General features: G+C 35.6%; 1 protein-coding gene across 4 annotated transcripts in view; it reads right to left on the minus strand.

The window, feature by feature from the left end:
• ZNF407 (zinc finger protein 407) overlaps positions 1-18233 on the minus strand; it is a 345968-nt gene that overhangs the window by 303941 nt on the left and 23794 nt on the right. For all 4 annotated transcript variants that reach the window (XM_086740544.1, XM_086740543.1, XM_086740546.1 and 1 more), the window contains 2 exons: positions 11617-16437; positions 5682-5796 (listed from right to left, as the gene is read on the minus strand). In XM_086740544.1, coding sequence (XP_086596670.1) covers positions 5682-5796; positions 11617-16393 — 4892 coding nt within the window. In that variant the 5' untranslated portion in view covers positions 16394-16437. The remainder of the gene's footprint in view (positions 1-5681; positions 5797-11616; positions 16438-18233) is intronic.

Genomic DNA, 18233 nt, shown 5'->3' on the forward strand with positions numbered 1-18233 from the left:
CTAAAAACACATTTTATTAAGTCAGAAAGTTGGTCTTGACTTTTCTGTATCCCTTGTAATACCAGTCTCAAAGGGAAGAGCCCTTCCACCACCTGTCCCCAAGTCTCCTACTCACTCGCTTGAGCTCCAGCCAACTCCAAGGCAGACTTCCAGGCCAAGAGAGTCTCGCACAACACACTGCAGGATCCATACCAGTTGTTTAAAGATGCTGGGAGCCTTTCTCAATAAAAGTAAATTGCTTCAATTTCAAGTAGTTTTCTTAAACAGTAAAAATAGAGACTATGTACTGAAGGTCAGGTTTGCAAATCTAATAAAATGATAGATAACCAAACAGAGAATGGCAAGGTAATACAAACATATGTTACCCTACCCCACATATTTTTCTAGTATTTTCTTGTTTATTTGTTTAAAAGCATGTGCAAGTTTGTAAAGCTGTTACACAGGTTCACCTCATTTTCTTTACTGAAGTAAACATAGACACAAGTGTATGATAGCACCAAATGGCAAAATGCAGATAGAGAAACTCCGAATATCTGGATCTGGAACAATCACTTCGCACACACTTGTCTCTGATCTAAACAGCTGAACCAAATATATATTTGGCACATCTGTAGGTATGAGGTATGTAATTAATTGTTCATTCAAAAATGCAATTTCATGATACATTTGATGATTTACATATAGAACAATTTTAGTTCTCAGAGCTGACTAAAAATAGTGATTTTAATTTATTCCTGCTGCCTACAATTACCCACAACCATGTATTTTTAAATATTTCCAGCCTATAAAAATTACTAATTTTTGCCACTTGTGTTTATCTGCATTTAGACTTTGATTTGGATAAATTAAGCTCTCAAGCGTTACTTGCTTTATGAAACTCTGCATGTTGTACACTTCAACACAAATAAATGACTTCTACCATTAGAGGTTTAAATAATGTAATGTATTTCATGCTCAGCCTGAAGCTGGATTCCAATGAAGTTGCTAATGCACGTAATGATTAAGTGTAACTCAAATACTAACTGTGTTGTTGAAAACATGACAGGCAATAATTTGGTCTATTATATTCTGCCATTTAATTGCCTAGTACAGACATTCTCTGACACGTTATGAAGCAATGATTTACAATTATTCAAGCTGCAAAGGTCAGAAAGTGACATTATAATCATCTACACAGAGATCCCTTCTAACGCACAAAAACTAGGTAATACCACACAAAAATAGTTTTACTAGAGTAGCAACTTTCTATTTAAGATTTCCCAAACTGCACAAGTATAAATAATTAATTTACATTACAGTACATTAAGGCATCCTTGAAAATATAATGTTTTTCCTGCTCCTACCAATAAATTTATGAATAAGTCTTTTCTGCTTGCTAAAAGCAATCTTAAGAGCAGGCTTTCACTAAAAGTAGCCTGACATTAACAGTAATCAGTTTAAAAAAAATCTGAAAATCTGTAAGATTTTTTAGAAGACAACACACAGGAGTATAGCCAATTTTTTTAATGCACATTCTTATCTATAAAGTACTAAGATCATTAGCCACTATACTCAATATAGGTGAGTATTTTTCTTTAGACATTCTCAAAGCAACCAGTGTCATTAAAATACCGAACTTTATACAGATTAAGATCTCTGAACTATTCTTAGCACTAACAACAGGAGCAAAAGTGAAGTTATTTCCATGCTTGGGACACTATAACTCTCCTCAAAGCTTGTTTATGTGAGGTTTTAAAAAATTACCAAATTTAGCAAAGCACGTATTTAGCAGAACATCTTATAACATCACCAGAATTAATTGGGAAAAGGAATTTCAAAGCAAATCGAGAACTGAGGAGCAGAAAGTTAAAAATATTAACATCTCCATCCACCAAAAGACCAAACAAAGCACAAAACCCCACAACAAGTAACTGCTTTGGCAAAATACAGGAAAAAAACAACCTTTTTCACCCCCCTTCAAATTGCTTTGCACATACAAATACTTACTTTGGTTCCTTAAAACACTTGACTGCTATTTACGGAATACTATATATGGAACAAACATAATGAAGACATTGCTACAAATGTCCTTCCAGTTTTTAGGAAGGTAGTAAAAAATGTTTATGTGCATGTTGTAAATACTGAAAATTTTCCTAATAATCCAAACCTACCTTATACCCATCTTCCTCAGCAGATTTTTAAGAAGTCATAAAGAAGAGAAAAAAAAAGAAAGAAGCAGCCACTCTTAGTTGAAACATGTAAGTACATTCCCCAAAAATATGTTTCTGAAAGCCAAGGCAAGAAAAAGGCAAAGGAATAGTAGCTGCATTTTTAAATCAAACATTGCCTATAAATTCCGTTCAAAATCTCAAGTGCAGAACAATGCATTTTTCATGTTCTACACCTGAGGCATAAGATTTGAAAAGTGCATGATAAGTCTTTTCACTGCATTTCACCAGGCAAATGAAACAAAAATGTTAAATGCTGGGCAACAAGATTTGCTCATCTAACCCAGGGTATCAGCCAATTTCAGAGCCTGACTTTCAAAAATTAAATTCAAATATGCAGCAGTTTGCTACCCGCAGAAAATAGATACTACCTCTGAAATAATGGGATATATTTTACAGCCATGTGTATGGAAAAGAAAACAATTAACACACATCTGCGATAAGGAAATGAGTAGCAGACGGTTTATTCCAAATGTTAAAACATTAGCGGTGTCCAATTTCTGTGTCATGTAGTTTCTGCTGTGCAGCTGAAGAAAAACAAACCCTGAACTTCAATTAAAAAAAATAAAACAACACAGAAAAATTACTGCCTTTTTCAACAACTAAATGAATTATATATTGCGTACTTTGTATCATGTAAATATGAGGATCAACTGGAAAACTAAGGCACAGCAAACCCTTCCTAGAACAACACTACACATGCAGCTTTTTACTTTTTTTTTAAGACAAAAATTTCCAGAGAATTTTTGTCAAAAAAAAAAAAAAAGGTGGTATTTTGAGATCACACTACACCACAATGTTGCACTGACATTTCACCTTTAAAAAGTGCCCAAGTAGATTCAAAAGCTTTTGAAACACAATTTATCCTCACAACTAGCAGAGGGCTTATTACTATGAATCTAAAAGTCAGAGGATAGAATATTAACTACTGTAGAAAAGAAAACATAGTGCAGGACCTTCTGTTTGTGACAAAATTACAGAGTTAATGTTCCTGAAAGATCACTTCACCTTTTAAAGCATGATTTTTAAAAAGGTAAAATTTATAGCAATTAAAGCTAATGAAGAAATGCAGCATGAGCTGCTTATGTTCAGGAACTAATAGGTCCACTGAGCATTTCTAAGATTATTTAGCCATCAATGATAATGAATTGACATTGTCAGTGGTGTTAATGTACCAATGCTCTATAGTGCCACTAATCCGATAGCCAATCCTAGCAATTTTATTTTTTTTTTATGTTGCTACTTTATTTTTTTAACCTACACACTACCCAGTCCTTTCAATTAAAATAGCAGAAATACAGCACAGGCTATTACACTTTTTTCTCTTCTTCCACATTTAAGGATGGCATATTCATTATTTGGACTACAGTTCAAACTGCTTTGGTCATTCCTTGTATTCAAATTCTGCTCAATTCTTCAGGACTGTTAGCTACACTATAAAAATGTCTTTTGCAATTAAATCAATGTTAACGTATAATTCCTAAAATACATTTTTGGTGCACATTAAGCAAGATGTGATGATTATTTAAACAGGTATATAAATCAGATTTTTGTGAGCACGGGGTATTGTGGTGTATGTCTCTTCAGTTGATTGTTCCATCATATCTAAATAGCACAGCTTCATGTTGTTGATGAAAATTAGCTATACATTCAGTATAGTAAAGTGAGTACCTGCTTGGCTACTAGGTATGACATGTCAGCAACATACAGTAAGCAATCCGCTTAGCAAAGCGACTAACATTCAAGTCCACAGTTTAAATCATTCAGACATGTTTTGCTCTCTCTCTCGCATAACTGTCGTGGATTGCAACCGAGAGTTGTGTAATTTCTGAGGGAGATTCTAAGAATGTGGCAATCCTGAAGTGAAGGAATGAGTTTTTGAAAACATGAGGAACTCTGCCAAATCGTGATCGTTTTAATTCCCTTTTTCTAAAAGACACAATATTAATGATTTTGAGATTTTTGTACTTTTCCTCTCATGATAACTTAGTTAACTAATATGATGATGTTTCAGTTTAAGTTAAAAGGGAATTGAATAAAGAACCATTGTCAAGTTTGTTGACAACTTCTAAAGAACAGAGCTTAGCCTTAGCTAAACAGTTTTGTGGATCTGTAGTTTTTAACTATCTTCCGTGCCAAATTCTCAGCAATTCATATAGCAGAGATAGTAAATAAGATTTTTCAAACAACATAAAATAGCCTACCACGCATAATGTTCATTTTAAACATGCTGCAAAATAGAGTAGCACAAGTTATTCTACTACTAATATTCAGTGGACTTAAGAATTAGGCTCATACATTTTTATTTCTTGTTTCCAGAAGTCAGCAATTAATTTTCTTAAGTGAGTAAAAACATCCAAAGTATCTCATAATGCTGTATGTAAAATTACTTGAAAAACAGAGATGAAACCGTGAAAATCATTCAGCTGCATCTTCAGCTGAAGATTCACTTGTCCTTTAAAATGTGTAACTCACTTTGTCCTGCAGTGGATTGGTATACTAAGGCCAAAAAAAAACCCCTCCTGCTGAATATTATCCCCTGCATCACACCACACCATTCATGTGTGCACTGTATCATCTAATTGAACCTGTGCTGTTCTACACATTAGCCATAAGACTGCTATAGCAGGTTACATAGGTTTGAGTAAAATGTTTTTATATGATGCATATATTAGTTAATTTCTCCAGCATAATAACATTAAAATATATTTTTAATCAGAACTAGGGTATTAAAATCCAACTTTGAATATCCTATGATGTACCATATATGCCATGGCATTTTAAAACCTTTTAAACATTTCTGCTAAATTAATTAGTTTTGCATTAAGGAGTCTCAATGCCTCCTATTAAATGCAACACATTTGAAGGACAATTAAACATTATGAACGATCCTCCTGAGGAAGTAACGATTAAGTAAAAAAGAAAAACAAGATTTTTGGGTAACAAACAAGAACACAAGCATACATAAAAGACTTCTATTTATTTTTAAAGTCTTATGCCCGCAATATTTTAGATCCGTTTGTTTGAAAAATCAGTCTTCTGTTTTGTTTTCGTAAAGAATGAAAACCCTAATGGAGTCCAGAAATATGTTAACGGTACTAAAATTATAACAGTATAGCAAAAGAAAAAACCCCACACAGTAAAGTCTATATTATATATTTTTTATGTCTTTAAATGGAATTTACAGTTCTCCCTGGCAATGTGAATGAACATCCTATAATTTAGTCAATTTACAGATTACAGGTTCAAATTGACCTTGTAGCCCATAAAATTGCTCATCTTCAGTGCAGGATTAGAAGTGGGAAAAGAATGTCATAACTGTATTTAAGGAATTTACCATAACAATGGAAAGGAGGATATGCATGCATAATTTTAGCCACTCTTGCTCACATCACAGTTTTCAATTCTGAAACAATGCATATCCTGCACTTTTCTCCTGGTTAACCATGGTGGAGACTGTTTCAATTTACTCACCCACAGACATGACACTTGTATTCCCTCATCCCAAGGTGCCTCTTGACATGGTTTCTGGCATCTCCGAGCTGAGCTGTTGCAAAGTGGCATATCTTGCACTTGAATGGCTTTGATCCTAAGCAAAATTTAGCATAAGATACGAGTTGAATTAGAATAATATATCACCCACGGTTAAAGAAATAAAAAATCCGGAGGAAAAAAATAACCTTTAAAAAAGCCTATCCCACATTTAACCTGTTTGAGATTTTTGCCTAACAAAAAAACTCTCTCGTACATAAATTTATAATTCCCAGGACACAGACAGTATATACTACACATTACTCATTAACGTTTCCTTAAGTTCAAGATCATGGAAACTGCTCTCTTAACTTTTAGTAATAATTTACGCATTTTTAAAAACTATTTTTAATTCCACAAAATATTAAAACGAGAAGACAATATAGTCAGTAGATAACCTTTCAACAAGACGGCAGACGTTGTTCTACACCTTTCCCCATTTCCAAATGCTGCAATGCAGGTAATGGTCTTAAAGTGTCTTGATATTGGTGTAAACTGCAAAATGTACTTGTTTTTTAAGTAAATATATTTAAAGTAAAGTAATTTTATAAGTCTTCCAACTTTGAATAGATTTCACATTAGCATTGGTATTTCAGATTTGTTCTGTCACACAGAGAAAATGATTCATCACCTAGCTATTGTAATGTATGAATATACAGTGGATAAAATATTATGCCTTTATGACTGTTTTATGGTCAAGAATTTATGATTATTCTGCAAACCAGAAGTATTGACATTTTGGCTATTATTTATTTCAAGAACAAACTTTAATATTAAATGTCTGCTGCAGACCAAAGAACTCTGAAATTATTTCTCCAAGGAAGAAATACCAGCCTATTTCTTGTATCACATCAGTTCAGCAAAAAGTCAGATTATTTGTCTATCTTAATTAATAGTGATCCGCTCTTGAGCATGAAAAAAATATTTTTTTTCAAATAGTTAAATTGGGCACATGTCAGTCCCCATGTTATTACACAGCAACACCATTCTAAAGCATGCTGTAGCACTCTTCAATTTTCTGACCACTAAATCAATAAATCAAAATCATAGAATTGCAGTTAAAAGTAAGTACAATATGGTCACAGAGTCTCCATATTATGTTTAGGATATGTTTTGTGAAGTACTTCTTCCAATCCAGTTAAGCATAATATGAAATATGTGATCTTTATTAAATATACATAAAGAGCTCTGATAAGAAAAACGTTGCACTATATCATACTTGATCAATGAACCTTTTTGCTTTGCCCTTGAAAACAGAATATCCTCCAAGAATCCATTGGTAAAATTGAGGATCTTAGTAAAAAATTTTAGAGTCTTAAATTCCAATTTAATTCCCAAAAGCTGACGAAAAATGAAGCATTTAATTTTAATCTTCTAACTGAAATAAAAAAGTCAACAGTACTAAGCACGGGCAGACAAGGTTGAAGATTTCACAGTTCAATGACAATGAAGCCAGATCTCTTAATACTTCCATTTCTACTGTTGGAAGTAGATGTAAAATATATTTAGCACCTGAATGGTTATATCTAGTCAGCTTTATATGTTTAAATGTCAAAAGCAGGTTGAGACTGCAGCTAACAGCAATCACATTCTATCAATCACACTGAAAAACCTCAGTTTATTTAAGTGATCCTGATAAAACTAAATTAATCATTAATTTGGTGACATTTCAAATCAACACTGCATTCTATAAAGAGATCCATGCAAATAAAAAAAAAAAGCCTATCTTTGCATTAAATAAAAGAATAGTAAAAGTTGATGTTTTAACTTATGATCTTAAAGAGAAATTGCACAATTAATAACATCAAAGCCACAGGTGGAGAGGATTTTTAAAAATCTATTGGTGTTTATACTGCTCTTTTTTGTCATAGAATTCAAATACCATGTGGATTCAATCCTATGTTCCCTTAGTTTCTCTCCTACTGATTAAATTGTAAATTTGTTCCTCATTCTGTTACTGCAGGTGTCCCGCAGGGCTTCCATACAAGACCTTTGCTGTTTTCCATTTACATGACTCCTTTGTGAAAAACTCCAGTTCAGACCAATCGTAGCTACAGTGTGCTGACAATACAGAAATGTATTATTCTGTTGACTGCTCTCATCCAAAAATCACTGAGGCCTTGAGGTTTTTCTATTTATTTCTCAGATCCAGAGCTGAATATCTGTTAACATCTCCATTTAAACTCCATGAAAATTCAAGTGCTGGCAGGCTCCAGTCAGGACTTATCACCTGAAACAAAAGCAGGGCATCTCCCTTTTAGGTTGCTGGTGCCAAATTTGTTCCCGTATGTTCTTGCACGAACAACCCAAAATTTTATACTCAAGATGAAGACATTAGACTAAGTGTTAAACTAATAGGGTAAAAAGTCTGTATTTACCATAAGGCTATCTCAGACAATGTGGAAGCAATTAACCATTTCTTAGTCATATTATCAAAAACTTTCATGGTTCTCATATGCTGTGTTAAATGTGATATTATTGGATTCACACTTGGATTTTAGTTCACATAAAAATGAGAAAAATACTTTCAATACAGCATCTTTCCAAACAAATTACTTGAAAAAAAAATGCCACAGAATTACTTTACCCGCAAATTATGCCATGGAAATAAAGTGGACATTTTCTGATGGTAGCAGTAAACAATAAGGCTCCTAACAAGAGAATTGGGGAGGGGGGGGGGGGAACCCACCAAATTTGAAATAGACTGATTTTAAGATTTCAGGTCAGACAGACACAAACCATGCTACTGTTTTACAGAGAAGGTTGGAGTTCATAGTCCTCATTTTACATTAAGACAACAGAGACCCAAAACTATATGAAAAAATCACTGCTTCACCTTTAAGCCAGCCAAAGGCAATGTCATCCACACCTGAAGGCATAGCTGAGCTGTGTCCCTAGCCCAGGCCTAATGCAAAGCAAGTAGAGCCACATGAAATCATCATACTGTTTCCTCCTATGTTTAGGACATGGGGAGTAAGGTACCACAATTACATTGGGCAAATTTACCATTAACTGAGAAATCTGATGAGAAACTAAACAAAGGTGATGTAGTTGCAGGTGATTTTTCCTCAGATGTTGATTGTTAATTAAGTTTTGGGACCTGCATCAACTGCGAACTAAAAAGTCTTCCACCTCTACTACTCCTTTTCTTTTTCTTTACACTTCCTCATTTTCACTTGTCAACATGTGATGGACTTACTTGTTATCTCCTCTCTAGCAAAGCTTCCCTTTCATTTGCAATGTGAAAATCTCCTACATTATTTAACGGTATTTTGAAACATTATGTTTCTATTCATGGAAATCATTAGTCATTTCTTTCTACAACTTTCACTTCCCTCCCCCCTACCCTATACCATCAGCAATTACTCAATTAAAAAAAAAAAAAGGCAAGGAATTGAATGTGGTTATACATACATATATATACAAGCTTATATATGCACAACTGGATGGTGAACAAAGATTTTTTTTAAAAAAAAAGCAGAACAATAAATGGGAAAACGTGCAGCTCTGCTCCTGTTATGTACGTGGTGTTACCGGGAACAGATAAGAAGGTAGAGATACTGTACTTTGCCTCACCAGTGGTACAAGGTACTGTATATATAGTTGGTGGAGCAGGTTAGTTCCCTCTGCCCCCACTCCCAAAAACCCCCAAATACTTGTCTCTTATTCAACTGCATCCATTGTGATACAGATTGGAAGAAAAGGTTCTATAAGACACAAAGGAAATCACAAATATGAAAATCAGGATTGGAAGAGATAGCCTTCTTCCCATTAACTATTAATAAAAGTCTCTGCATTATTATTTATGTGAATAAGCAAAGCATAAGAAAAGCACTTCATTTAAAGGTGCCATAAGAAAGAGGGCAGATATTCTGCAACCTTTCTATACCCCCTCCAAAAGCACCACCAAAAAAATGACTCGCAAAATGAATGTATTCTTTTACTGCTTTGCATATTTAGGGCCATCCAAAAGCACAACAAAAATATACTTCATGATAAGACCTACACACAAGATGTTAAAAAGTACACTAACTTTTACTAAATGTTACAATCAATGATGTAACTTATGTAAGTAGGGTTGCTTTGTCATATATTGATAGTTACCTCACTTTCACATCCACATTAACTTGATTTTAAATGCAATTAATACATATAGTCAAGGAAGACTAATGGACTACATTCTGCACTTAACCTGGTGGACATTTTCAAATGGCACAAGTGACCAGTGCAAACCTATTTTGCATTGTAAACGACTAAATAAATCTTAATGGATTAAGAATGATCAGCTATCAACACACAAGGGAAATTAAGTGCTGAAATGCCTACATTGATTATTTTAAATTATTAGCCTTACTCTGTTCTTGAATTTGTATGCTTTTAGTGAGCTTTAACACATTTACAAGACTTATTGACTATAATTACAAGAGAATTCAAGTAATGGACACATCAATTATAAGCAACATGTCTTGACCAGACAGTTGCATAAAGAATTCTAAAGAGAGCTCCATTAGCATCCTCCCCCTTAGTTTTATTCAGTTTTATCTGCCGTAAGAGGGCATATTAAGGGCTTATACAGCTGTTCTGACCATGTGAACACGAGCGTCCCTCTAAAGACTTAACACTGCATTCAAAGTTGGATATTAGCTGAAGCAATACAGATAACTATGTTATTGACAGGACAGAAGTAATGCTGAAAGTATTAAGTATGTGAGTTATTGGTGTTTATGAATACTGTAGTTATAGTAAAATACTTTGAAAGGTTTGAAATACAATGTCTGTGTTCCCCAAGATTAATTTTAAACTTTGTTGTCCAGTCACGCCCTTGCCTTTTCATAAAAAAAACCTTACAAAACTATTCTAGGATTATGTCGGGAATTACCATTCTTTTATGTTTCTTTTTTCTTACCTTTTTGTTCTCTTCCTTGTAACCATGCACTAAGTTTCAAATACTGCATGAATTTAAACTATAGCTTCCATAATAAGCCATTATTTAAAAGTACAGTAAAATAAACCTTACAGTTTTAATGAAAATATGTTCATTGAAATGTGAATTTATTATTCAAATCCACTCATAAATTCAACCATGGAGACACCACTTGTCTAAGCAGAGCTCAGTGATTTAGAAAAGCTGTCTATTTAAAATAAAGAATGTATGGCAGGTTTATAGAAACATCACAGTGAATTTTTACATAAATTTAGAACTGCAGCTTATGCATTTTTCTACAAAAATGTTTTTAAATTTTCCACTTAAAATTAAACATAAAAATGAATTGAAAGTGCGATCAGCACAGAAACTAAATCAGATGCCACATCCCTGTGCATCACATCAGCATTACACACTACCTTCCAAAAACGCTGACCAATTCCAATTCCCATAACTTATTTCTACAAAAACCTCTTGCTGCTTCTTACTGGTATTTATTTTGGAATGATGTAATATCAAATGTCTATCCTGAAGCATTATGTAATGCTGAAAGCGTAACTGAATTGAAGTGAAATAAACAGTTTGGATATTAAACAACTGCAAGGAAGAGGAAGTTAGAAAGAACAGCTAAGTGTTCTCTTTAACCACCACTGCTTCATTATATAAATTTAAGAATCAATTAATAGTTAAAATTTAGATTAAAGGAAAGGAAATCTCTCTATATGAAACAAAAAGCAGAAGGGTAACTGTGCTTAAAATGTTCTTACATTTTCTCTCCTTTGATCACTGTATTTTCATACCCCTCTAGGTAATTTTGAATTTCATCAGGGGCTCACCAGGCGATATGAACGCCAGTTCATAAGAAATGTTAAAGGGATTAACAAGCAGAAAAAGACCAATGGTACAATTCACTCTGTTTGAATGAGACCACTTGCAAAGAGAGCGTTTCCATACCTGTATGGGTACGGATGTGAGCTAGGAAGGCCATGGAATTGCTACTTCTACACATCTTCCCACAATACTTGCAGACATTGCCTTGATTCTCTTCCCGCTCCCTGTTTATTTGCTCAGTGTCTTCCACAATGTACTTATTCACTTCCCGCAACAGCTCTTCATGTTGCTCTTTGATGTGGAGAAACAAGCTCTGCTCCGAATCGAAGGGCTCCGTGCACTTCACACACTTAAAGGTCGCACCTCCTTCGGGCAGCTCCTCCACGCTTGCCTGCTCATTTCGCATGTGTCCAGCACTGGCCAAGTGCTGGTGAAGGTTGCTTTCTGTGTAAAATGATTTTCCACAGAGTAAACAATGAAAATGTTTTTCTTTTGAAGGATGTTTCATGGCTATGTGAACATTTAGTCCGCTCAAACCATCTGCTAGAAAACCACAGTCATCGCAGCGAATACGCGTTGATTCCCCAAGGGAAACTCCTTCTGACTTCTTCTTTTTCCCACTGCTTGGTGAAGGGTCTGCTTTTACTGTGAGCTCACTAGCTTTCACTCCACCTGACATCTGTCCTTCAGCAGAATGGTCAGTGGCCTCCCCATCTTGATGGCTTTTTAATCTCACTATAGAAGAATCAAACTTGCCAAAATTTTGCATTGCCTTTCCTTTATCATCAGCACTGGTAACTGTTCCTAAAGCCTCATTACTACTTTCTTGGATGCCTTCAGCTGTTGAGCCATCTGCCTCCCAAACATTGTTATTTATAGTTACTTCTGCTTCATGTTGTGCTTCCATAAGGGCTTCTTCCTTCTCCCCAGTAGGATCCTCTTTGAAACTTCTGTCACTCTCTAAACTCTGCATATTTTGTATCATTTCTCCAACATTTCCAACAAGATTTGATTGCTCTACTGCACTACTTGTTTCTGAAAGTGTTAGCATGAGTGGGTTATTTTTTTCCAGTGACATTTTTTGGAGAACGTCTGTGTTTCTACACTCAACTTCAGGGTTTTCTCTATTTGCTTCCAAGCTTTTCTCGCCTTTTCCTGAATCCAAGTTTGTGCTGCTTGATCTATTTTGATTTTCTGCAGCGCAATCATCATCTGAGTTGAGTAGCTCCTGACTATGTCTACTTTTCTGTAACTCACAAGTACCCGCTTCTTTAACTGATAGCTCCTTGTCAAGTTTAACAACTTCATCTTTCTGAGGAGTTTGCTGGAATCCTTCACAAAAAAGGTTTTCTCCTCCATTTTTAGACTCCTCTTCAAGTTCACCTTCTACTGCATTTTGGGAACTGCCATCTTTAGGCATTCCTGGAGATGCATTTTCATCTAAGACAGTACACTCAGTTAAGCCTCTACCCATATGATCACATTCTGCTGCATCATTGGCACATGTTGTTTCACCTAACACAGTTTTTGATTCTCCTGCACTGTGATGGTGCTCCTCTTGAGACAAAGCAGTACCTTCGTTAGTGGCATTTGCTGCATTTGCTTCCTCCCCAGAAGAAGAATAAACATAAGATTCTCTTCTAATTTTATGTTTCTCTGTTGCTGCATGCCTAATCATCTCTCTGCGAGTAACAGCATAGTAGTCACAAGCCATGCAGAAGTATTCAAATTGTTTTGTATGTTTTCGCTTCACATGCAGCTCTAAAGAAGAAGAAGAATGAGCAATGAAGCTGCAGTGTACGCACTTGTTGTTGTTTGCACCCATTGCTCTCCTCTGGTAGCATGGGTCACCATCTTGGGTAACCTCAGCTGGTTCCAGAAATATACGTTGGTTTGTATTTAATGAATTTCTAGTGTGCTCCAAGTCTGGCAGCCTACAGGCATTTACACCTATAAGCTCAGCATCTCCTTGCTCAACTTCCTGATTGTCTAAGACAGAATTTTCCAAATCTGATGACTGGCTACCATCCTCAACATGTTCACACAAGGCAGTCATGGGGCTGTTAACCTTCTTGCTTATGGATTCAAAATTAGCTCCTTCAGGGCTAACGATGATCTCAGAGTTCTGTTTTCCATGTCCCTCTATTTCAACACGACTTTTGTGTTTTTTGGTTGCACAATGACGTTCCATGTCTCCTTTGGTTACAGTGTAGTAATTGCAAACCTTACACAAATAGCTGTACTGATGACTGTGCTTTCTTCTGATATGAACGGTCAAATTTGTAACACTGGAGGCCAGAAGACCACAATGGGTACATGTCCTAGAAATAGCACCTTTGAGTTTCCCTGTTTTGGGTGTATTAGCTAAAACCAATTCATTTTCACCAATCCTTTGATCAAATGGAATGAATTCCTTATTTCTGGATATGTTTTCCATAGAAGAGGATGAAATATGTATAATTTCTTTATCTAACTCTGTATTCCCACTCCCAGAAATGGAAGGATCCAGCACTGTTTTAATACCACCAACACCAACACAAACCTTTTCAATACATTCCTCAAAACGTAGTCCAATGTTGTTTTTCCTGGCATTTTCAAGGTGCTTGCTTCTTTTAATATGCTTCTCCATTCCTTCCTTACTCAGTGAGTAGAGATTACATGCTTTGCAAAGGAAGTGATACTCCTGTGCATGTCGGAGTTTTATGTGCCTTGTAAAAACTGTGGAAGATCTTGTCTTATAAAAACACTTTTTACATTGAAATTGGGTTTTATTCAGAACAGAATGCTTTAGTTCATTTCTATGATTTATGAAGGAAGAGTCTGGAGTTTTTCCTTTCATTGATACTTCCATTTCCTTTGCAAGATTTTGGCTATTGTTTGATGCTGAGTCAGTGTAAGTTACCACTTGCAAGGTCTGATCACTCAATGAAGCAGCTTGCTGAAATAATGAACCATCATGTTTCTCATTTTTTTGATGATCTATCAGCTCTTCTTCCGTTTGAAAAAAAAAAATGCAAGTTGGACAACTATGGGACATACTATGTGCTTCACTCATATGGCTTCGAAGGCTGATCACATTCAAGCCGGCAAATGAACAGAGTTGACAATTAAAGCTACAACCACCCATCTGGTGTTTACTGTCCTGACAGTGTTGCTTCATGTCTTCCCTGACTCCAGAGGAGTAACTACACATCTGACAGTGAAACTGGGTCCTTTTTGTATGAAGCTTTGCAACCTGAATTTCCAAACTTTTTCTGTTCTGAAAATCGTGACCACAATCAATGCAAGTGTGAAGAACACCATGATCAGCAGTAAGTTTAATGTCAGAATCTTTAGCATCTGCAGTGCTGGAAGAAAGGGTATTTGGCTTATCTTCAGTAAGATCTTGAATTTCTGAAGTAGTATTAAAATTACTTCTAGCATCTGTTTCTAATTCTGTATGTGTCATAGGGCTTGAATCACCAGGTTTAAGCTGTGTGCTGGAAATATGCTTCATATGCACTCTCTGAGTTTCAGACCTGCCTCTCTTACTATTACCCAACAAATTGTACCTTCTTTTAACCTGCCTTTTTATTCTGAAAGACCTTCTCTGTCTAAATGAAGACCTTAACAAGACAATGTTCCTTTTATGTTCCAGTCTGTCAAATCTCCTTGTCATCTTTAAACTGCTAACTAGCTTTTTGGTAGCTGGAGGGAGTTCTGTTTTCTGCAAGGTATTTTCTGAGGGTCCTGGTATTTCTAGTTTTTCAGTGTGGACTTCATAATTTCCTTCTACACTGGAAGAAAGCAACTTTTCTTCTGTCATAGTATCTGTTTTTTCAGTGGGAACATTAGAAGATGGCATCATTTCAACAAGTTCAGTGCCATCACTTTGTTGAGACAAGTTTACTTTTGAGCCTTGCAGTGCACTGCAAACACTTAATTCTTTTGCATCAGCAGTTCTTGCCCTTAATTTACTGGTCCCAGGTTTTGCTCTGACATTCCTCTCTCTGGTTGCAGTAGGTTGTTGGTTTTTAAAGGATTTTTTGGTCAATATCTGTACAAATCCTCCCCGTGCAGCAAGATTTTGGCGTCGAAGGTGTGTCTTGCCAAGGAAATGAGAATTTAGGAGACTTTCCTCAGCACTCTGAAAACCACAAAGATCACAACAAAATACCTTGGATTTCTCATGATCTTCCTTAACATGCGTATGTAATGTTGAACTATTTTCAGCTGTGCAACTACAGTAAGGGCATGTTTGCTCTTTGGATTGTTTAGAGGGGCTTTCTCGCTTATGTTTTTCTATATCAGAAGAGGAAGGTAAACACTGACCACTCATTTTGCTGTTAAGATCTTCGTCTGTGTTTCCAACTTTACAGCCAACACCGATTTCTTCTGAAGAAGATAACTGATCAGGAACAGCGGCTGGCACCTCTTGTGAATGTTTCTTTTCCTTATGAATTTTCAATATGGCACCATCAGCACATTTGAAATCACAATGTAGGCACAGGAAATTTGAATTAAATATGTCATTACCAAGACAACTGGCGACTCCTTCATTCTTTACAGCTCCAACTATACTACCTGCTTCTCCAGCTACGACTTTGTGCAATTTCCTTTCACTGTCTTTCATGTCTTCTGAAGAACTCCACTTTCTTTTTCTGGAGACATTTTCAGGTTTGTCTGCTTCAACAACATCCAGGTTTGGTGATCCTGACAGTGCCCTTTTGTTTGTGCCATTCTCTTTTCTCTTCTTTTCAAGGTCCGTGAACACTTCATCTGATAGAAGCCTTGTTTTCTGCTGAGACATAGAGTCACATTCAGCATTTTCTCCTGATGTATTTCTCTGGGATTCTTCTGTCAACTCAGTTTCTAAACTCTCATCAACATCATCTCTTTTCTTATCTTCCTCCTCATCCATTCTTAACGTTGATATTATCAATTGTAGATCATTCAGCTTAGTATCTATAAAACAAAAGAGTTATTATTAGTCTTTTACACACAACCAAAAGTTAAAACACTCAAGTCAAAAAAAAAAAAAGCAATGTAGCAAATTAAAATCAGTGCAGGAAGACAAACACAATGAAAGATACGAGGCTACATTTTCCGCTTGGTGTCTAAACTTATGACATCTAAAAATCAAACCAACTTCTAGGCACTTGGTTACAGAGCTTTTGCTGTGATAAGCACCATCTGAGTGAGCACTAGCTTCAATAGTTTTTGTGTAATCAAGTGATTTACTACATGCTTAAACTTGGGCAGATAAGCCTAACCTTTGTTTTTGGAAGCATTTTTAGGACATGAAACACTAACAGCTTTCAGGGAACCAGTCATGGGATGTTCAACTTCTCCTGAACTAGAAATCCAGGTTCCCAAATTTAATAGCTCCAAGGAGGAAATGACCATGACTGCAACAACAGGCAAAACAAAGCCAACATAAATGTTAAATATTGCAAGTATGAAGCTTGCTTTCCTTCCTCTGCTTAGTTTACCTGCTAAAGAGAAAGAGGGAAAACACAAATAGAGCCACGTTATAAAAGAATACACTGTTAAGTATAGTTCCCCATCATTCCTAAAATATCCTCTGAAACTTCATTTCCCAATGGAGGAAAAGAGGAGAAAGAAAAAAAAACAACAAAAAAACCTCATGAAACAGCAGTGCAGAGAAGGGCAGCATCTTTGAACCCCAGCACAAACTAACCATCCAAATCCAGTTACCCAAAGCTTTTGCTCAACTGCTCATTGTGACCTTCCTGCTCCACCACTCGAAAACTGATGCTACCAACACAGTTTGTAAGAGGGATGGGGGTGGGAAATCAAATCTTGACATTTATTACCTTTTCATTTTGATGTGAAGCGACTGAGAATTGAAAATGCATTTCATTTGAACAGATTATTAAATACTAAATGTTTATCTATGTGCTTTACACTATGATTTAAACATCAATTTGCTGCAGATCCAAGTATCCAGTTTTGTTGTTCAGCTACCCATTGAATGAGGCCATGACCACAATTGTAAGTACATCCTGACAAGATTAAGTAATTGCAATGTTGATACAGACAACGCAGGGTACAAAAAACTGTTCAAGTACATGCTGAAAAAAAAAAATGCTTATTTTTGAGGACAAAGTAAGAAAGCCTTAAACTGGGGAAATATACTCAAATCAGTTGGACTTATTACCTATGGGAGTAAAAAAATGCTTTTCTGCTTAATAATAAATTATGGAAGGCCTGTAAGGAATTGAGTGCACAGTAGTTTCATGCATTGAACAGTTTTTCAACTGTAGGTCTCTCATGGAGGTAAACTACTGACCAAACTTATACTGAGCTAGCTATACCTAAACAACAAGAGAATGACCACCTCCAGATCACAGTAGCCCTTTGTAGGATCCAGATATTGCTTCTCTAACTATGGTTTCTTGATTTTTACACACTATTATTTTTCTTTGTTCACTAAACAATGATAGAAACTATCACAATTAGTCAGAAGTAAAACAATCAGGTCTATATTCTCAGCTGGTGTAAGTCAGCCCATTGTCAGATGTTAAAAAACACTACAGCAATTAATAGCAGAGGAGGATGAAGCCTTTGAACTGCAAGCTCACCCTGAAGACATTTATGAGCACTGTTTGGGATACAGAAAAAAAAAGATCAGCTGAAAATTATGTTGTTTAACTGCAGCACAGCTTTATTTATATAACTTGGGAAATACCAATAAATTACTGTAGTGATGACTGCCGTAAGTCTATCCTTAACTGTCT

Source organism: Chlamydotis macqueenii, chromosome 2, assembly GCF_036417535.1.
Source record: "Chlamydotis macqueenii isolate bChlMac1 chromosome 2, bChlMac1.mat, whole genome shotgun sequence".
Lineage (NCBI taxonomy): Eukaryota > Metazoa > Chordata > Aves > Otidiformes > Otididae > Chlamydotis > Chlamydotis macqueenii.